Below are 18,514 nucleotides of genomic sequence, written 5' to 3'. Positions count from 1 at the left end.
TAAAAATGTCTATAGGCCCCAGGTCGACTCAGCCTGAATAAAAATGAGTACCTTGGGTAAAACCAGGGGTAATAATAGGCGGTTGAAGCGTAGCACTGGCCATGTTACCTTCCTTGTATACCGTAGGCCCTAGATATAGCAGACTACCCTGCTATACTTCCAAAGCCACGAAGCGGTATAAAACGGGAGACTATTATTATTACATTTATGGGTGGGTAACTTACTGGTTCAAAATTGTCTACTGTAATAATCCTATGTTTACCATAAAATTTACCATGACCCCTAAAAACATCGGGGTTAAGGTTTATAAATTTATTCCTTTCGGCTAGTTCTAAAGTACCACAACTCTCAACATTGTTGATTCGTTTAACTAATCCCAAATCAACACATAATTTACCACTTAGAAGAACTCGAGTTGCCCCATCAATAATGGTGAAGTAATCATAAACATACTTATTTTTATATTTACAAACTAAATTTACAACACCTATTGTTTTAGCCTGAGTACCCTCAAACCCTTTAAGTACATACTGATTATGCCTAATTTTAAACTGTTTATCAATTTTCTTAAAAATTTTTAATGGAATTATACTTACATCAGCACCTGTGTCAAGTTTTACTTTAATTCTTTTATTTTCAATTTCTATAATAATTCCATCCCAAATATTTTGACAACTTACATCTTGGTATACTTTATTAACATTTCCTACAAAAATATCAGATGATCCATCACTGCTACCTTCATCTATGACATCAATATTCTTGACTCTGCACGACTTTGCAAAATGGTTTAAATCCCACATTTCTTACATTTCTTTCCATACGCTGGAAATTCTCTGGCTCCATGAGTTAATTGACACTGTTTGCACTTGAATTTTTCATTAGTGTTGGTTTTACTTTTAGAGTTATTATAGTTTCTATGGCCCTGGAACTTATCTTTATTCCTTTCTTTATAAACTTGTCCTATATCCACATCTTTCGTTTCGTTATGAAATTTCAAATTTTGGTTTTTACTTTGCTCACTAGTGTTTTTTTAAACCTCCTTTCTTGAGTAAACTGCTCAAAGCAAATTTCACACTTGTGAGGTTTTTCTTCAGTGTGCACTATCAAATGCTTTTTTAAACTTCCTCTTTAACTAAATTTCTTAAAACAAATTTCACACTTGAAAGGTTTTTCTCCAGTGTGCACTCTGAAATGTATTTTCAAATGACCTGCTGCAGTAAACTGCTTACAACAAATTTCGCACTGGTAAGGCTTTTATCCACTGTGTACATTCAAATGTTTTTTTAAACCCCCTCCTTGAGTAAACTGCTTAAAGCAAATTTCACACTGGCAAGGTTTTTCTCCAGTGTGCACTCTCATATGTTTTTTCAAATTATTTACTTGAAAAAAATGCTTAAAACAAATTTCACACTTGTAAGGTTTTTCTCCAATGTGCACTATTAAATGCTTTTTCAAACTTCCTGTTTCACTAAATTGCTTAAAACAAATTTCACACTTGTAAGGTTTTTCTCCAGTATGCATTCCCAAATGTATTTTCAAATTTCCTGATTTACTAAAATGCTTAAAACAAATTTCCCACTGGTAAGGTTTTTCTCCAGTGTGAATTCTCAAATGTATTTTCAAATAACTTTCTGTAGTAAACTGCTTAAAACAAATTTCACACTTGTAAGGTTTTTCTCCAGTGTGAATTCTCAAATGTCTTTTTAAATAATCTATTTGAGCAAACTGCTTAAAACAAATTTCACACTTGTAAGGTTTTTCCCCAGTGTGCATTCTCAAATGTATTTTCAAATAACTTGCTGTAGTAAACTTTCCAAAACAAATTTCACACTTGTAAGGTTTATCCCCAGTGTGCACTCTCAAATGTATTTTCAAATGACCTGCTGTAGTAAACTGCTTAAAACAAATTTCACACTTGTGAGGTTTGTCTTCAGTGTGCACTATCAAATGCTTTTTTAAACTTCCTCTTTCACTAAATTACTAAAACAAATTTCACACTTGTAAGGTTTTTCCCCAGTGTGCACTCTGAAATGTATTTTCAGTTGACCTGCTGCAGTAAACCTTCTTACAACAAATTTCACACTGGTAAGGTTTTTCTTCATTGTGTGCTATCAAATGCAGTTTTAAACCTCCTCTTTCACTAAATTGCTTAAAACAAATTTCACACTTGGTAAGGTTTTTCCCCAGTGTGCACTCTCAAATGTATTTTCAAATAACTTGCTGTAGTAAACTGCTTAAAACAAATTTCACACTTGTAAGGTTTTTCTCCAGTGTGAATTCTCAAATGTCTTTTTAAATAATCTATTTGAGCAAACTGCTTAAAACAAATTTCACACTTGTAAGGTTTTTCCCCAGTGTGCATTCTCAAATGTATTTTCAAATAACTTGCTGTAGTAAACTGTCCAAAACAAATTTCACACTTGTAAGGTTTATCCCCAGTGTGCACTCTCAAATGTATTTTCAAATGACCTGCTGTAGTAAACTGCTTAAAACAAATTTCACACTTGTGAGGTTTGTCTTCAGTGTGCACTATCAAATGCTTTTTTAAACTTCCTCTTTCACTAAATTGCTTAAAACAAATTTCACACTTGTAAGGTTTTTCCCCAGTGTGCACTCTGAAATGTATTTTCAGTTGACCTGCTGCAGTAAACTGCTTACAACAAATTTCACACTGGTAAGGTTTTTCTTCATTGTGCGCTATCAAATGCAGTTTTAAACCTCCTCTTTCACTAAATTGCTTAAAACAAATTTCACACTGGTAAGGTTTTTCTCCAGTATGCATTCTCAAATGTATTTTCAAATAACTTGCTGTAGTAAACTGCTTAAAACAAATTTCACACTGGTAAGGTTTTTCTCCACTGTGTACTTTCAAATGTTTTTTTAAACCTTCTTCTTGAGTAAACTGCTTAGAGCAAATTTCACACTGGTAAGGTTTTTCTCCAGTGTGCAATCTCATATGTTTTTTCAAATTATTTGCTTGAAAGAAATGCTTAAAACAAATTTCACACTTGTAAGGTTTTTCCCCAGTGTGCACTCTCGAATGTATTTTCAAATGGCCTGCGTTAGTAAACTGTTTGAAACAAATTTCACACTTGTAAGGGTTTTCTTTAGCGTGCACTATCAAATGCGTTTTTAAACTTCCTTTTCTAATAAATTGCTTAAAACAAATTTCACACTTGTAAGGTTTTTCCCCAGTGTGCACTCTCAAATGTATTTTCAAATAACTTGCTGTAGTAAACTGCTTTAAACAAATTTCACACTTGTAAGGTTTTTCTTCAGTGTGCACTATTAAATGCTTTTGTAAACTTCCTGTTTCACTAAATTGCTTAAAACAAATTTCACACTTGTAAGGTTTTTTTCCAGTATGCACTCTCAAATGCTTTTTTAAACTTCCTAATTGACTAAAATGCTTAAAACAAATTTCACACTGGTAAGGCTTTTCTCCAGTGTGCACCCTCATATGGTGTTTCAAATTACCTGTTGTAGTATATTGGTGAAAGCAATTTTCACACTTGTATAGTTTTTTTTCAGTGCGCATGTTTAAATTTTGATTTAATTGATCTTTCCTAGCAAATTGTTTAAAACAAATTTTACACTTAAAAGATTTTTCTTCAGTATGCGTTCTTACATGTCGATTTAAATAATCTATTCCGCTAAACTGTTTAAAACAAATTTCACATTTATAAGGCTCTTTTCCAGTCTGTTTTTTCATATGTTCCATTCTGTGCTGGTAAAAACCTAAAATAAAAACGACACTTTAAAAATTTGTTTATGTGGAAACTATAGGACAAAACAAATGTGAATGGGGGTTCTCGTTAGAATTCAATATGTGGCATTTATTGAGTATTAACATAAATGAATAAATAAAATTATATTTTAATTTTGACAATGGAAATTATTTACTATTCATGAATTTGCTCGTATTATTGCGGTATTCATTTGACTAGATTTCATCTATGTGCTACAGCGCAAGTGAGTCCGAAGTTTCCTTCTTGCCTACAGTTTGCGTAAGTCTCTACAGCACAGTTGCTTATGATGACTACTGCTTTTAATTATTTCTCTGATACGAAATTTTACTTTGCAATGTGCTAAGTTTATATATATATATATATATATATATATATATATATATATATATATATATATATATATATATATATATATATATATATATATATTATAATATATATATATTGTAGGCACACTATTCAACAAAATGAGAATATATTGATTTATCAAAAAAATTTAATTGGTACAGCTTTCTAAGTGCCCCTTAGTCAATTGGTGCACCCTGTATAGCATTAGCTACATAATTATTCTAGGAACATCACTCGTGTCGGAAAAGATTTGGGTGTGGTTCTTTCAAACTGTATATACAATCGATTTCAATATATTATCTTTAAAATCAAAATAAAGTAATGGGCGCCATCCTTTTATTTACCCTCGTAAGGGAACGAGCTCAGACAGAGAATAAACTGAAAGTTTTAAAACAAAGTTATTCTAACTGTTATTACTTTGTAAAGAAGAAAAAGTTACTAAAAATTTTTAGGAAAAGTACATTATATAGCAAGAGAATAAACATTCTGTATTTTTGTATTGAATTAAAAATGATAAGTACTTATATGAAACCAAAATTATATTTTATTCAAATTTCATAATTCGTTCACATAAAAAAAATCTGATAGTTATGTAATTAAAAGAATAAAAATAAAATCACACCACTGTAATTTAGTTAATAGATAATCTTCACTATTCAATAAAAAAAGTATAAAATTGAAACAACCTGGATTATTTGAAAACAATCCATAAAAGAATTTAAAATATTTGTTAAGAACTTCTTTAGTAGCCTCTAGTCAACAGTTTCCTTCATAATGTTTCAAAAACATACGGAATGCACTGTAAATACTAGGCGACAACATACTTTGCAGTTATGGATTATCATTAACTTAAAGTTACACAGGTATGCACCCGTACGGGAAAAAAGATATCATACCATTACATTATATCACATTTTAATAATATTTGATGGTCCCCTTCGGGTTATAGAACGGATGATTGACTTTTTCCCGCACGTATGCACGTCTATATACCTTTAAAAAGGAAGTTGTACATAACTTGATCGTAATCCATATTTGCAAAGCATGGGTTAGTATATACAGCGTATGTTTTTTAAATATGATCAGGGAAAAAAATTTCTGGATATTATAGAACCGTCTATGGCCATCATATATTTTTACGGCAATATATCACAGCGACAAGGAGCAGTGGATGTATGCAGTGAACGTCTAACAGTAAACGTTGGGACTCCTTTGCGTTTATCAAATGTAGAGCAGTTGACTATGTCTAAAAAGTGAACGTATGTATAGAGATGTATGAAATCGTATCCTATTTGTTAAATCCTGTTACGTATTATGCCACACACCTCTGTGCGTTAATCAATTTTATTGCTACCAGTTTACGGTATTATTACATGTCGCCATCTTTGATTTGTCTCCATCCTCGTATTCTGTCGGTTAAATATTATCATTTTAGGCCCCGTACGGTACGAACACCGACGCAGTGGAACAACGCGGAAATCATCTTACTTCATAAGGGAGATATCAGCGACCTTAGAAACTACCGCCCCATTAGCTTGTTGTCACAAGTATATAAGCTATTTACAAGAGTTATTACCAACAGGCTAGGAAGTAAGTTGGATTTCTATCAGCCAAGAGAGCAAGCAGGTTTTAGAGCAGGATATGGCACGAATGATCATTTACAAGTAATTAAGAACTTAATAGAAAAGAGTGTTGAATATAACAAGCCATTAGTCATGTAATTTGTTGACTACGAAAAAGCTTTCGACACAATAAGGCATCAAAATGATAAATAAATAAATGATATAAGACCGAAATAAGACCCTTTTGATATGATTATGTATTTGATGCCTATAATTTGATCGATCCATCTTGTTGGAGATCTTCCTCGTGATTTTCGGCCTTCTACCTTTCCTTGGATAATCTTTCGATGTTTTCTGTGTCTGCTCTCATAACATTTGAAGTATTTAATGATTGGAGACGAACTTTGCTGGATAGCTGTTTGCTGACTTTTTAGCTCATTTAAAATTGAAATATTTGCCCTGTGATCGGTCTACAGAATTCGTAACAATCTTCTTCAACAGAACATTTCAATGGCGTCTATCTTTCTTGTTTCCGCTTGTCGTAGGGTCCAAGATTCACATTCGTATGTTTGCAATATGTAAAGCATATTCCTTTTCTATTTGGTCTTTCTCTGCTTTAGTGTTATGTAGATTACAAGTGAGACACTGATTTTTTTCGGTGCAAAAAAGCAATATTAAACCCAGTATTAAATATGTTTTTTTGGTGACTGGCTTATCGCATGGGTGATTTTTTAACATCATTTCATTACATAGTGAAAACAATTTTGGAAACGTTAATACATCTTAGTTGTTCTTTTCTTGTGTAGTGGAATTATTTTGATGGAATAGAGTTTAATGCTCAAGAATAGAATTTTTAATAATTTCATCTACAGCATTTGCTGTGTTCTTATGGCGACCACTCATATCTTTAGCTATAAAGCCTCCACCTTCCTATCAATTTTTTTTAATAGCGTAGTTAATCATATATCTGTTATGTTTCCCAAAAAATTATTAAATAAATTGAGTCTATCATTTTCTGATAATTTCGATTTACATTTTCTGTTACATTTATCGTTACATCCAGGTCCCAATTCGCTCATTTTCGTTAATTTTACAGTTTTGCTGCAGAGAGTTCCACAGTTTCTTCAAGACATTCATTTTCCACATACTTGAATCCCTTTGTCTGTCCCTTCCCAGATTTTTCTTCTTTGGGTATTGTTTTTTCTTACAGACGTACAGCTCGTCAAGAATTGCAATGTGTCTGAGTTTTGATAGGTCATATGTGTCAAGAATATAAATTTGGAGGGGAGGATCCGTCAGTAGCCCGAATATACTCAGTTCAATTTTGTTAGCAGAAGCAAACAGATCAGACGCATATCAATTACACTGGTGTAGAACTTATTAATCCGGTTCCGTTACAATGGAATTTAAATCAAAAGTTCATCGTAAAGTTTTGAGTGGTCAATCTCGTGAAATTATAGAAATGTGATATATTTTATGAGACGAGAAGCCGAGGCTAAACATCCGATAATAGAACTAACGAAAATTCAAGAACGTGTTTCGCGCGCAACTGGTGTTAGTGTTGGTTCTGTAAAGCAAATTTCAAATGAAATGAGATCAGTTGAAGATGGTGAAAGTGATTCGTTCCATACACCTAATATTAAAAGACAAAAAAGTGCGACCAAAACTGAGTTGAATAATATGGGTAAGGAAATTCTTCGGAGATTTGTAATAAATTTTCACGTCCACGAAAAAAAAGTTCCTACGTTGAGAGACATACACAGGAAATTTGTCAATAAAATTAATTACACAGGATCGTATGGAAGTTTACGAAAAGTATTACATAAAATTGGTTTCTGTTGACAAAGAAAAAATTGCTTATGGAAAAACCTGACATCCAATAAAAAAGAATAGCTTTTTTGCGAAGTATTAAGAAACGAAAATCGTCCTATAGTATACATGGACGAAACATACATCCACTCTTATCACACATTCAATAAAAGTTGGAATGATGATTCTCACGATGGTTGGCGTAAGCCTATCTCTAAGGGACAGAGGTTAATAATAGTTCATGCAGGGGGAGAAATGGGGTTCATAAAAAATTCCTACTTAAAATTTAAATCAAATTTAAAAACTGGTGATTACCATAGTCAGATGAACTTTCAAAATTATAAAAAGTAGCTAGTGGAAATGTTGATACCGAACTTACCAGCACAAAGTGTATTAGTGATTGATAATGCCCCATACCACAATGTTCAAAGTGAAAAAAATATAACGACTGCATCAAAAAAAGATTAAGACTACGTAGTAAGTATTAAGACTACCACCTTACCATCCCGAGTTAAACCCCATTGAGTTAGTTTGGGCATCCATAAAAAACTATGTTGCACAACGGAATGTAAGTTTTAACTTTAAAGATGTGGAGGTTTTATGTAATCAATTTTTTGAGACATTTTCAGAGGATGAATGGAAATCACGGTGTGAAAATGCCAAACAGGCAGAACAGTTTTTTATGAAAAGCGCACCAGCAGTGGACTTAGTTACGGAGAAAGTGATAATTAACTTGGATGATGATGATGACAACGATGACGCTGATAGTGATAGATGATCTAGAAGATACAGATTCGAGTTCCGATCCAGATATTTAAGGCATTGAACTATTGTAATGTTATTTTGTAAGTATACTGTTAGAATACGGACGTTTTAGATGAAAAAAAAAAACGATTAAACAATTTATTTTATTTTTATATTTTAATATGATGTATACAATGCTAAAATGATCATATAAAAAAAGATGATGGTCGACGGAGATGGTTTTTTAATTTAAAAATGAACTAGTTATGTTATTAATAATATTCTGATTTTGGAAGATTAACTTGATTATAAAATTAAATGACCATTTATATATTATAAATTTTCTAACAGTCAGGTTACTTTCTCTTGTTTTGTTAAGGACATACCTAGAATTACTTAGCTATGTATTTCTTTGCAATTTTGTGCAATATCTGTATGTGAACTTTTTTATTGCTTTTAGTTTTCAAACATGTTAAATTATGTTAAAATGATTTTATTAATAATTTGATATCTAAATATCAATTTTTTACAATATATTTCATCTTTAAAAACAATAAAAATCGATAATTTTCATCACATAATATTACGTGGAATAATTACTCCTAATTATTTAAATTTCAATACCTATTGAGTTCAATTGACCCTCCCCCAGTCGTAGTATAACCCATAATAAAATAATTTTAAAATCCGAACGCATTTGCTATCTTGTTTACTCCGAATGCGTTCTCTGTTTATTTTTCGTATCGCTAGAGTTTAAACTGAAAGACAGAGCTAACTTTGACGAACTGTATTTAATGATGAACTTTTACCTTTGGTGCATGTAGAAGTTTCCGCTGTCGATGTATCTTGATTATGTATTGCACTGTCAACATTTGGTACCTTATTTTTATCAGTAGAAGTTAGTTCGGTCGTAAATGATACAGGTCTTATTATTTTTGTTTGAAATTCTAAACTAATATTTTCAGGCGAGTTTTTAAGATTTAAGACATGCTCACTATGCTCAGAATTTAATAATAAAGAATTCACTTCTTGTCTGTCATCTTCCTGATTAGAAGAGCCTGGTAAATTGACTTGAATGTTATTTATAGTAATGTTGCACTACCTTGCTTTCTTGTATCACAACTTACAATGAAGTTGTAAAAACTTACTCAATAAATTTTTTGAGAAAAACATTGTATACAACGTTACAATGTTTTTATAAAAAATATTCATCAATAATAAAAATTTTCAACATTGTTACATTGGTTACAACGTTTTTTCCACGAAATGATTCAAAATTTGCACTTACAATGAGGTTATTTTGTTGAATAACTTTATATTTATAAAATTAAGGATAAAAAATATTAAACCAAAATAAAGGTTATCCTTTATTGATCTTATTTAATCCATAGTTGAAAAACATTGTAAGTTAATTTACAATGTTATTCATATCAGGTGTCGATATTGTATATATATATATATATATATATATATATATATATATATATATATATATATATATATTATATATATATATATATATATATATATATATATATATTGAAATGATATTTTATATAGGAGAAAGAAAAATAGTGATTAAAAATAATTTATAAGTTACACACTAGATAATATTAGATATAAAAAGTATTTGGTTATTTTAATAAGTTATATACTAGGGAATATTATAAAAATTATTTATGTGAGGGCATTTTTAAGAAATTAGCATATAATAAGTGTAAAAAGTTTTTTTTTTTAATAATTATAATATTGTAAATATATTTAAGTGAGCCATGTGCATAGGCAACCAGATATACATACTCTGAAAGTGACCGACATTTAAATAATAATTACGAATATAAAGTGGTGTTATTTGTTAATTTGAAATGTTTAGTTTACATATAGTTACGGATTTGAAGTAGTGTAATTTATTAATTTAGGTTGTTTAAATTACATATAAGTTTATATATTCTGATCTGAAAAGCCTAAAGGTGGATTTTCACAGGTCCGATATCCGACGGTACGATGATACGATATAAATTTTAGCGAATTTCATTGGTTGAAAAATGACAGGTGGGATTTTCGTACGAAATTAAAAAGTCATCGGAAGAAGTTGAAAATATTTTAACTTTTGCACGAAAATCGGATGAATTTTGATATTGTTGACAGTCTAACTTAAACATTAACCTTACTTTTGTGGAGTGTTTATGTTTACTATTTGAAATATATTTAAAATGGAGCAAAGACCTAATTATTATATCAATGCAATGAATAAAGTGTTGATTTTGGGACTTCTACACTATGTGAGGCAAAAACGACGAGAACGTAGCCGGCGTCGCCCAAAAAGATTTTGGGTTAGACCAATTTTTCAAAACAGAAAAAATCAAGGGGCTTACCACAATCTTCTTCAAGAAATGCGCCTTAATGACAGTGAAAAATATTTTAACTACCTAAGAATGTCAAGCGAAACGTTTCAAGAACTGCTAAAAATTGTTGGGCCAAAATTAACAAAAACATACCATACTCGTGAGCCAATATCTGCCGGTGAGAGACTTGCCTTGACATTAAGGTAAATTTTATTCTTATATTTCACATATAATATATAATTACACAAATATTTTAGATTTTTAGCCAGTGGAGATAGTATGGTGTCTATTTCATATGCATTCCGTATTGGAACTTCAACAGTGACACATATTATTAGAGAAACTTGTAAAGTTATTTGGGATTATTTGAATGAAGAAGTGTTGCTTAAACCGACTCCAGAAAATTGGCTACAAATTGAAAATGATTTTCTAGATAAATGGCAGTTGCCACATTGTGTAGGGGCAATGGATGGCAAACATGTTATTATTCAGGTAAGAATATCCATTTATAAATTCGAACATCTTGTAAACAATTGTGTTATGTTATAGGCTCCACCAAAATCTGGTTCAACTTATTATAATTATAAGGGAACCCATAGTATTGTGTTATTAGCAATGTGTGATGCAGAATATAAATTTACGTTGGTAGATATAGGAAGTGAAGGAAGGCATAGTGATGGGGGTGTACTTAAAAACTCAAATATTGGGAAACTTTTATTTAACAATCAGCTAAATATTCCCGATGCTGTGCCACTGGTGGATGATGAACCAGTAAATTATTATATATGTGCTGATGAGGCGTTTCCACTTTCACCCAATATTATGCGTCCATATGCTGGACGTTTTCTGCCTTTGAACAAGAGAATTTTCAATTATAGGTAGGATTTTTACAAAAAGTATTTTAGGTTTTTTAACTGTAAAAAAACTTCATTTTCTGCAGAATTTAACAAAAATACGGGATAAAATTATATTTCATAAAAATTATTACTAGGAAAACATTAATTTTTAGATTATGCAGAGGTCGCAGAGTTATCGAGAATACATTTGGGCTCCTAGTAGCAAGATGGCGCATATACAGAAAGCCCATAATAGCATCTGAGTCAACTGTAGTAGCAATAGTCCAAGCTACAGTTTGTCTTCATAATTTTCTTATGAACTCCGAAAAAATATATTTTGGGAATGCAATAATTGATCGGGAAGATGAAAATGGAGATTTAGTTGAAGGTGATTGCAGAGGAGAAGATAATCAAAATATTTTATCAATACAGAGACTAGGAAGCAATATGTACAGTAAAAATTCAGAAAAAATGAGAGCAATGCTAACAAACTATTTTATGGACGAAGGAGCAGTTTCTTTCCAGTGGAACAAATAAAATTTTTGTACAATTGTTGAATAAATGTTTTGTTAAATAATGCTTTTGAATTCAAACATACAATAATGATCGTTGTTTGATTTTTTACAGTAACAAAAATATACAAATTCTAATATTGTTCTGAAGCTATTTTCTTGTGGCATTTGGAAGTAATTAATATATTAAGGGAATAAGCCACAATTAATTAATGTTTAATTTACTAATGTTTGTATTTTGAGAATGATTTCCGAAGTGGAAATTGAAAAGTCAATAAACATACTTTAACCTTTAATTGTGGATTATTCCCATTGAAATATTAATTACTATACAAATTGCAGTAAATGTAAAGAGATCAAATAATTTAAAATAAATAATCAAGGTTTAAAGTTTTATTCTTAAAAATAAAATTACACATGTTATAAAAAAAAAGTGAAATATGTATTTATAAATAGTCTTTTGCTCCTTCAAAAGTCATGCTTAGTAGTTTTATTTCCAAACAAGTTCTTTCTTTTTGAGGCATGGCACTTAACAAATCTGATATTCTTGAGCATATCGGGTTAACAGGTGCTGGTGATGGTACTGTGGGTGAAGGTGCAGGTGCATTAATTTTTTGTAAAGTATCTATCAAAGCTACTTCAATATTATCATTTTTATTTTGTTTGACAGTGTTATGTATTACTGTGTCAGTATCAGAAGGTAAGAGATGTTTTGATTGCACTTTAACATTTGATACCATTGGTTTATAGCCAATGCTATCATTTAAAAATGATAAATAATCATAGTAAACCCACTTCTTTTTTTTCTTAGCGCTAGATCCACTCGGTGTATACTCGCCTTTCAATCTAATATACGTATCACGGAGATTTCTCCATTTTTTTGTCAGATATTCAATTGAAAATTCAGGATTGCTACCAAACTCTTCAAAAATTTCTGTCCAGAGCTTCTCTCTTATACCCTTTGACCTTTCTTGGAGTGCCATTCGACAATTCCATAATGCAGGTCTTGCCTGCACGCACTGAATTAGTAGTTCCTCTAAAGGCACTTCTTCCTGTCTCACTTCACATTCAATTTCCTAAAACAATTCAATTATTAACATTAGTTATAAACTTTTAGTTTTAGGTACTTCTAACAATAACTCACATGTGTATCCTCTTCAAACGAATAATTTGACGAGTCCATGATATTATAGCTCAATATTCGTTGATAAAACTGTCTGTGTCTGCTCCTTGCTCCTGTTCAATAACAAACCATCAGAGTATATATATTTTTTTATATACTATCATGTGCATTTATTTTTATTTGACAGTTCATTGAAATAAATATCAATCCATCCCCATGTGATCCCCATCCAATAATCTGACACACGACATAATATGTCAAAAAATTTCGGATACGACAATCAAATATATTCGTACAAAAAAATTTCGTATTTCGTGTCATCGGATATCGGATCTGTGAAAATCCACCTTTAATGTCAATAAAATTCTCGAAAAGAATTCTCTAGAATACAGAATTTAACCTTTGTTTACGGTAGAACTTTCTCGAATATGGTTATGTCTGTGGATCGAAGATATACTTTTTCGAGAACATTCATATATAGAACAATTCGAATAGGATTTCTTGCCAGATGGTTCTGGAACATTGAAAAGGTATAAATACTCGGTGATTTGGATTCAAAATGTTCAGTTCAGTCAGGAGTCAGTCAGTCAGTAAGCAGTCAGACAATTAGTTATTAAGAAGACAGACACAGTTAGTTACAGTTAGTGAAGTAAAGTGTTCAGTAAGTTCAAGATTAGTTAGTCAGAATTAGGAAGAAAGTATAAAGTATGCAATAATCAGTGATTTAGTATTACAATTTGATAGTATTGGAAAGTATATTAGAAGAATATTATTGAAGATTAAAAATTATGTTATGTATAAATGGTGATTGGATAACGCAAGAAAGTATTAATTGAAAATAAAATTATATAATATATTTGGTGATTCGATATTGGTATATTAAAAAGAAGAATAAATATAAATGCTATTAAGAAGAAAAATAATTTAAATTGGTGGAAGCTGATAATTGGAAAAAGTAATTTCACAAAAACAAGGTAACCGAAGCTGAGAACGAAGACATTGAGTGGTGATTAAAATCTATATAGTGGAGAACAGTTTCATTTAGGCATTCAGTGACAGAAAGGTACAAAATTTTGTTAATATAATTTAGTTAGTGTCATAACAATTTCAATTTTAAAGATAGTTTGTTTAAAATTTACATTGTCTATATAATTTAATTAGTTTCATAAGAATTACAATTTAAAGATAGGTTATTTTAAATTTACATTGGCTATGTTAAATATATATGTGTGTTTCATAATAGATATAATAAAGATAATTTAAAAAAGTGCTTACAAACTAATTCTTTGAGAACCGCGATAAAAACCCTATATATATATATATATATATATATATATATATATATATATATATATATATATATATATATATATATATATATATATATATATATATATATATATATATATATATATATATATATATATATATATATATATATATATATATATATATATATATATATATATATTATTATTATATATTATTAAAAAACACTCATTGCTCATTAAAAAAATCATTCACAAACAATACATCATCACAATATATATGTATATATATATATATATATATATATATATATATATATATATATATATATATATATATATATATATATATATATATATATGTATATATTGAAAAACGATAACGCTTGTAATCAACGCTGATCAAATAGAATACAAAACTCAAATATTTGGGTGTGCAGCGGAAGATAGGACAAAGAAGTACTCTTTTTAGTCTAATAAGCTTTCGCAAATCTTTATGTGCATCATCATGGTGCTACAATAAACAAAATTAGTACAAAATACAGAAAAATAATTATTTTGCATCTTACACTAATTAAGGTTAGTTGTTGTGATGTTTATCAAATGAAATGAGCAACTCATTTGACCCCTACAAATGATGGTGAAAACTATCCAAAATTGTTTTTAAAAAACGTTTTTTAACAAACACATATTTAAAACACTTTAAAACATATATACATAAACACTTAAATAAAATAATGTTATAATATATGTAATATCATGGAAATATCAAAATTAATCAAAAGCTTCGAAGAATTCGAAGATGAATTACCCACAATTACGCCAATTCTAACTCCCGTTCTTCTGCAAATATCTCTTTTCGATACTGAATTAAAAACGCAGCCTAGACCATCAAAGAAAATGAACAAACAATCGCTGTAAAACAACTTTTTAAATATATAATGCTTTTGCTTAGAAATTGTCTGTGGATTAAGCCTAATGGGGATACCACTTAAAAACGCAGCTTCAAACTTTACCTCATAGATGGTCGGGTAGATAATAAACTAATAATAACAGAACAATGTTAACAAAATAATAAATTATATAACTGAATTACTAAATAATAGAAAACTAAGCCTAATGGTTTTTATTGTATTCTTACGAGCATTCAAGAACTTTGGGAGTGCTGTAAAATCCAAAGAAATTAATGAAATTAAACAAATTTGTAGTGAAAATTATTCTTTGAAAAACCCCCTATAATATTAATTTAATGTCATTTAAAATGATCAGAAAAGAGTTATAAGGTTCAAAACAAAATTTGTTCAAAAAGTTTTTAGTTATTTTTGTTTATAACTTTTTTTTCAACTTTACGTTTAAAAGTAATAGGAATAGTTGTAGAAAATTTAATTCGCTACAAATAATATACCATATAATTTTCTTTGGGATTGCTACTTTACGAGATACAGCGTGAAAACCCTTTGCTCTACTTTTTCCTAGATGGCGGCCGGGGGAACAGAATGGGGCACATATTTCTAGGAACCCTCTTGCAAATTCTCTCAATAAGGAAACTTTCAACAGTTATATTTAAAAAAATGTAATCTATTTATTGAAAGCTCCACATTTACAAGCAATTTATAATATTATTAAAATGGAAAATAATGGATGTCATAAGATAAAAGTACTTCTTCAGTATCTTCTCAGCTATTCATTGCTGAAGGCAACTTCAACTAGATCAAAATTGTTCTTCCAGAAAGGGCTAAAAGATTTGATCAGATCTGGATTTTCCCAAAGATGCTGCTAATTTATATGAATTCTGACTCAAGAATAAAAATGTATTACTACCTGAATTATCTAGATTCACATATAGTAAAAATAAGTCTAGCTTATTGTAGCGTCATTAAAAATTTGATTGTTCAATTTAAAATATAGTATGAATCCACCCAAAGGTGTGTCTTTATTGTCTCATTAAATAAAAAGAGTAGCTTAATACATCATAATGGTCATTTTGCTGATTCTATTCTTGTTGGACATTCTGTTCTTGAAAAAGATCTACAGAGGCCACAATTAGGCAACTAGCTGGTTACATCAAATTCCATTGTTTTTCTGTCTATGGGGCAGTCCGAAAAAAAATTCAGCCAAAATGATATATGATTATGAATCAACATTAACATGAACAATGAGCTAGTTGGCTGAAGTGCAACCAGTTTATAACAACAAACAGTTTCTAAAAAAAACTATTGGGAAAAACTGATACCCAATTTGTGAAGAAAAGTGAGATCCTAGGAAAAAATGAGTTGGATTCAGCCCATCATAAACCATATAAATCAGTTAAAAGCCAATTTGAAATTTGTTGCTACAAAGTGCCAATTAATGAACATCTACAGGTTAAAATAATTTTCTATCAATAATTTTTTGAAACTAATTTCCAGATTGGACAATAAAAAACTATAAGAAGAAATGTAAAATGTAATATTTATTGCAATCAATTGTGCATTAATGATAGATTAAATTAAAGATTTACGATCTCTCTACATATTTTTTTATTACTTCACTCACCTGAGTTATCTTCATCTGGTTCATTCTTCAAGTCTCCAAGATCAAAGGATGTAGGTAGCTGACTTTCTATATTATATCCTTGCTCATCTTGAGCAAGTTCATTCTTAATTTCAGCTTTTATTTCTATTTCTAATAAATACATAGGTATTAATAAAATTGCTTACTAAGTTTTATTAGTTATCTTACCAGGTTTGTCATCTGGTTTATCCTTACAAGTTTCAATATTATTTGTTGATCTGTGTAACTGACTCCCTAAATATCTTTCACTACATTCAAAAAAATCTTCCTTAACTTCAACTTTAAATTCCATAGCTAAAATAAATAAAAATATTGGAAACATATACAATATACAAATATAATGGTTAACTAACCTTAAGGTTTATGCTTTATGCAGAGTATACTGTATAGTGTGGGCTGTGACTTTAGGCTTAATGGAATTATGATGGAAAATGGAAATTTCAAGCACTTCAAGGCTTCAACAAAGTATTTGAAATTATATTACTTAAAAAGAATAGGTTCACTCTGCCGTCGTGCCGTCTGCCGCCAGTCCCTTTGTTCTTCATGTTCATGTTCATGATGTTCCATTTTTTTCACGCGCATGAGTTCCACGCGTAGATAAATTCCAGTTTTTGTTACACTGCTCAATATAATTTTTAATACACTGCTCGAAAATAAATAGGGAAAGTGTGACTTGTGGCGACCTAAAATTTAATGAGATTTTCGGAATAATGAATACTTTCCTTAATTTAACGTTTTCGACAATTATCAATAGTTTCCCAAATAATTATTACTGATTGTCCTTCAAAATGTATTATGTTGAATCCATCAGTTTGGATTAATCGAATATTTAATTTTTTGTATTCATTAGAAAATCACACTGTATTCACTGTTACTGGTGAGAAATCTCATAAAACGATGTCGAAAGAGCTAATGAGGAAACTAATTTCTATAGATGAAAAAAGAATAATACATTCGAATTATAAATTATATTTTGAGGATTTCAATTTTACAATAGCAGTTATAATAAAAACAGGATTATCAAAAACACAAGTAGCGAACTATGAATATAAGAAAGAATAGAATATATATATATATATATATATATATATATATATATATATATATATATATATATATATATATATATATATATATATATATATATATATATATTGTGATGTGGGTATTAGTTAAAAATAGTTAGGTAATGACTGTGAATATTGATTTACACGATTTTATTAAAAGGAAAACCATGTATTACAATTTAACCTACATCTTACAACAACCACACATATATATCTATCTTGTCTCTTGTCACCGTTCACTCTCGGTGGACACTGTCATGGTAACTTCGGTGGTATTCAGCCATGGAGCGGTGTGGCTGTTACATCCTCCCCCTTTGCACCACCCTGGCGACTCGCGGGTGGGGCAACAGAGTCTAAGCAGGAATAGAGCTCTACAGGACAGCAATGACAACGTTTTGGTCGGGGTTGTCTACGTCTGGCAATAGGTTCAGGTTCAGCTTCAATTTGAGCAAGGTCATCTCCAACAGGGGGGCCCATTTCGCTATCGTCTAACCCAAGGGTCAAAGACTCTGGGCAGGAGACCAGTGGAGCAGGAGGGTCGGCTTCTGAGGATTTCACTGGACGACCTCTTCTACGGAGAGGTTGAACTGGAGCA

The 18,514-nt window shown here is 30.2% G+C and overlaps 1 protein-coding gene across 2 annotated transcripts; it reads right to left on the bottom strand.

Moving 5' to 3' along the window:
* Positions 1–1,918: 1,918 nt before the first annotated feature.
* On the bottom strand, positions 1,919–17,413 carry LOC140450214 (uncharacterized). 2 transcript variants are annotated; one of them, XM_072543697.1, is made up of 5 exons: positions 17,206–17,413; positions 17,021–17,146; positions 16,835–16,963; positions 13,053–13,144; positions 12,287–12,984 (listed from the first exon to the last, which is right to left on the bottom strand). In XM_072543697.1, the coding sequence occupies exons 2-5, from the start codon at positions 17,142–17,144 to the stop codon at positions 12,355–12,357; spliced, it is 975 nt and encodes a 324-aa protein (XP_072399798.1). In that variant the 5' UTR covers positions 17,145–17,146; positions 17,206–17,413; the 3' UTR covers positions 12,287–12,354. The 2 variants fall into 2 exon arrangements, with proteins under 2 accessions (XP_072399797.1, XP_072399798.1); XM_072543696.1 differs by lacking the exons at positions 12,287–12,984; positions 13,053–13,144 and adding an exon at positions 1,919–3,741 and having other exon boundaries at positions 17,206–17,412.
* Between the last annotated feature and the right edge of the window lie 1,101 nt (positions 17,414–18,514).

Source organism: Diabrotica undecimpunctata, chromosome 9 (genome assembly GCF_040954645.1).
Source record: "Diabrotica undecimpunctata isolate CICGRU chromosome 9, icDiaUnde3, whole genome shotgun sequence".
Classification (NCBI taxonomy): domain Eukaryota; kingdom Metazoa; phylum Arthropoda; class Insecta; order Coleoptera; family Chrysomelidae; genus Diabrotica; species Diabrotica undecimpunctata.
Note: the sequence above shows the minus strand (reverse complement) of the source record. Positions and strands in the feature narration are given on the sequence as shown.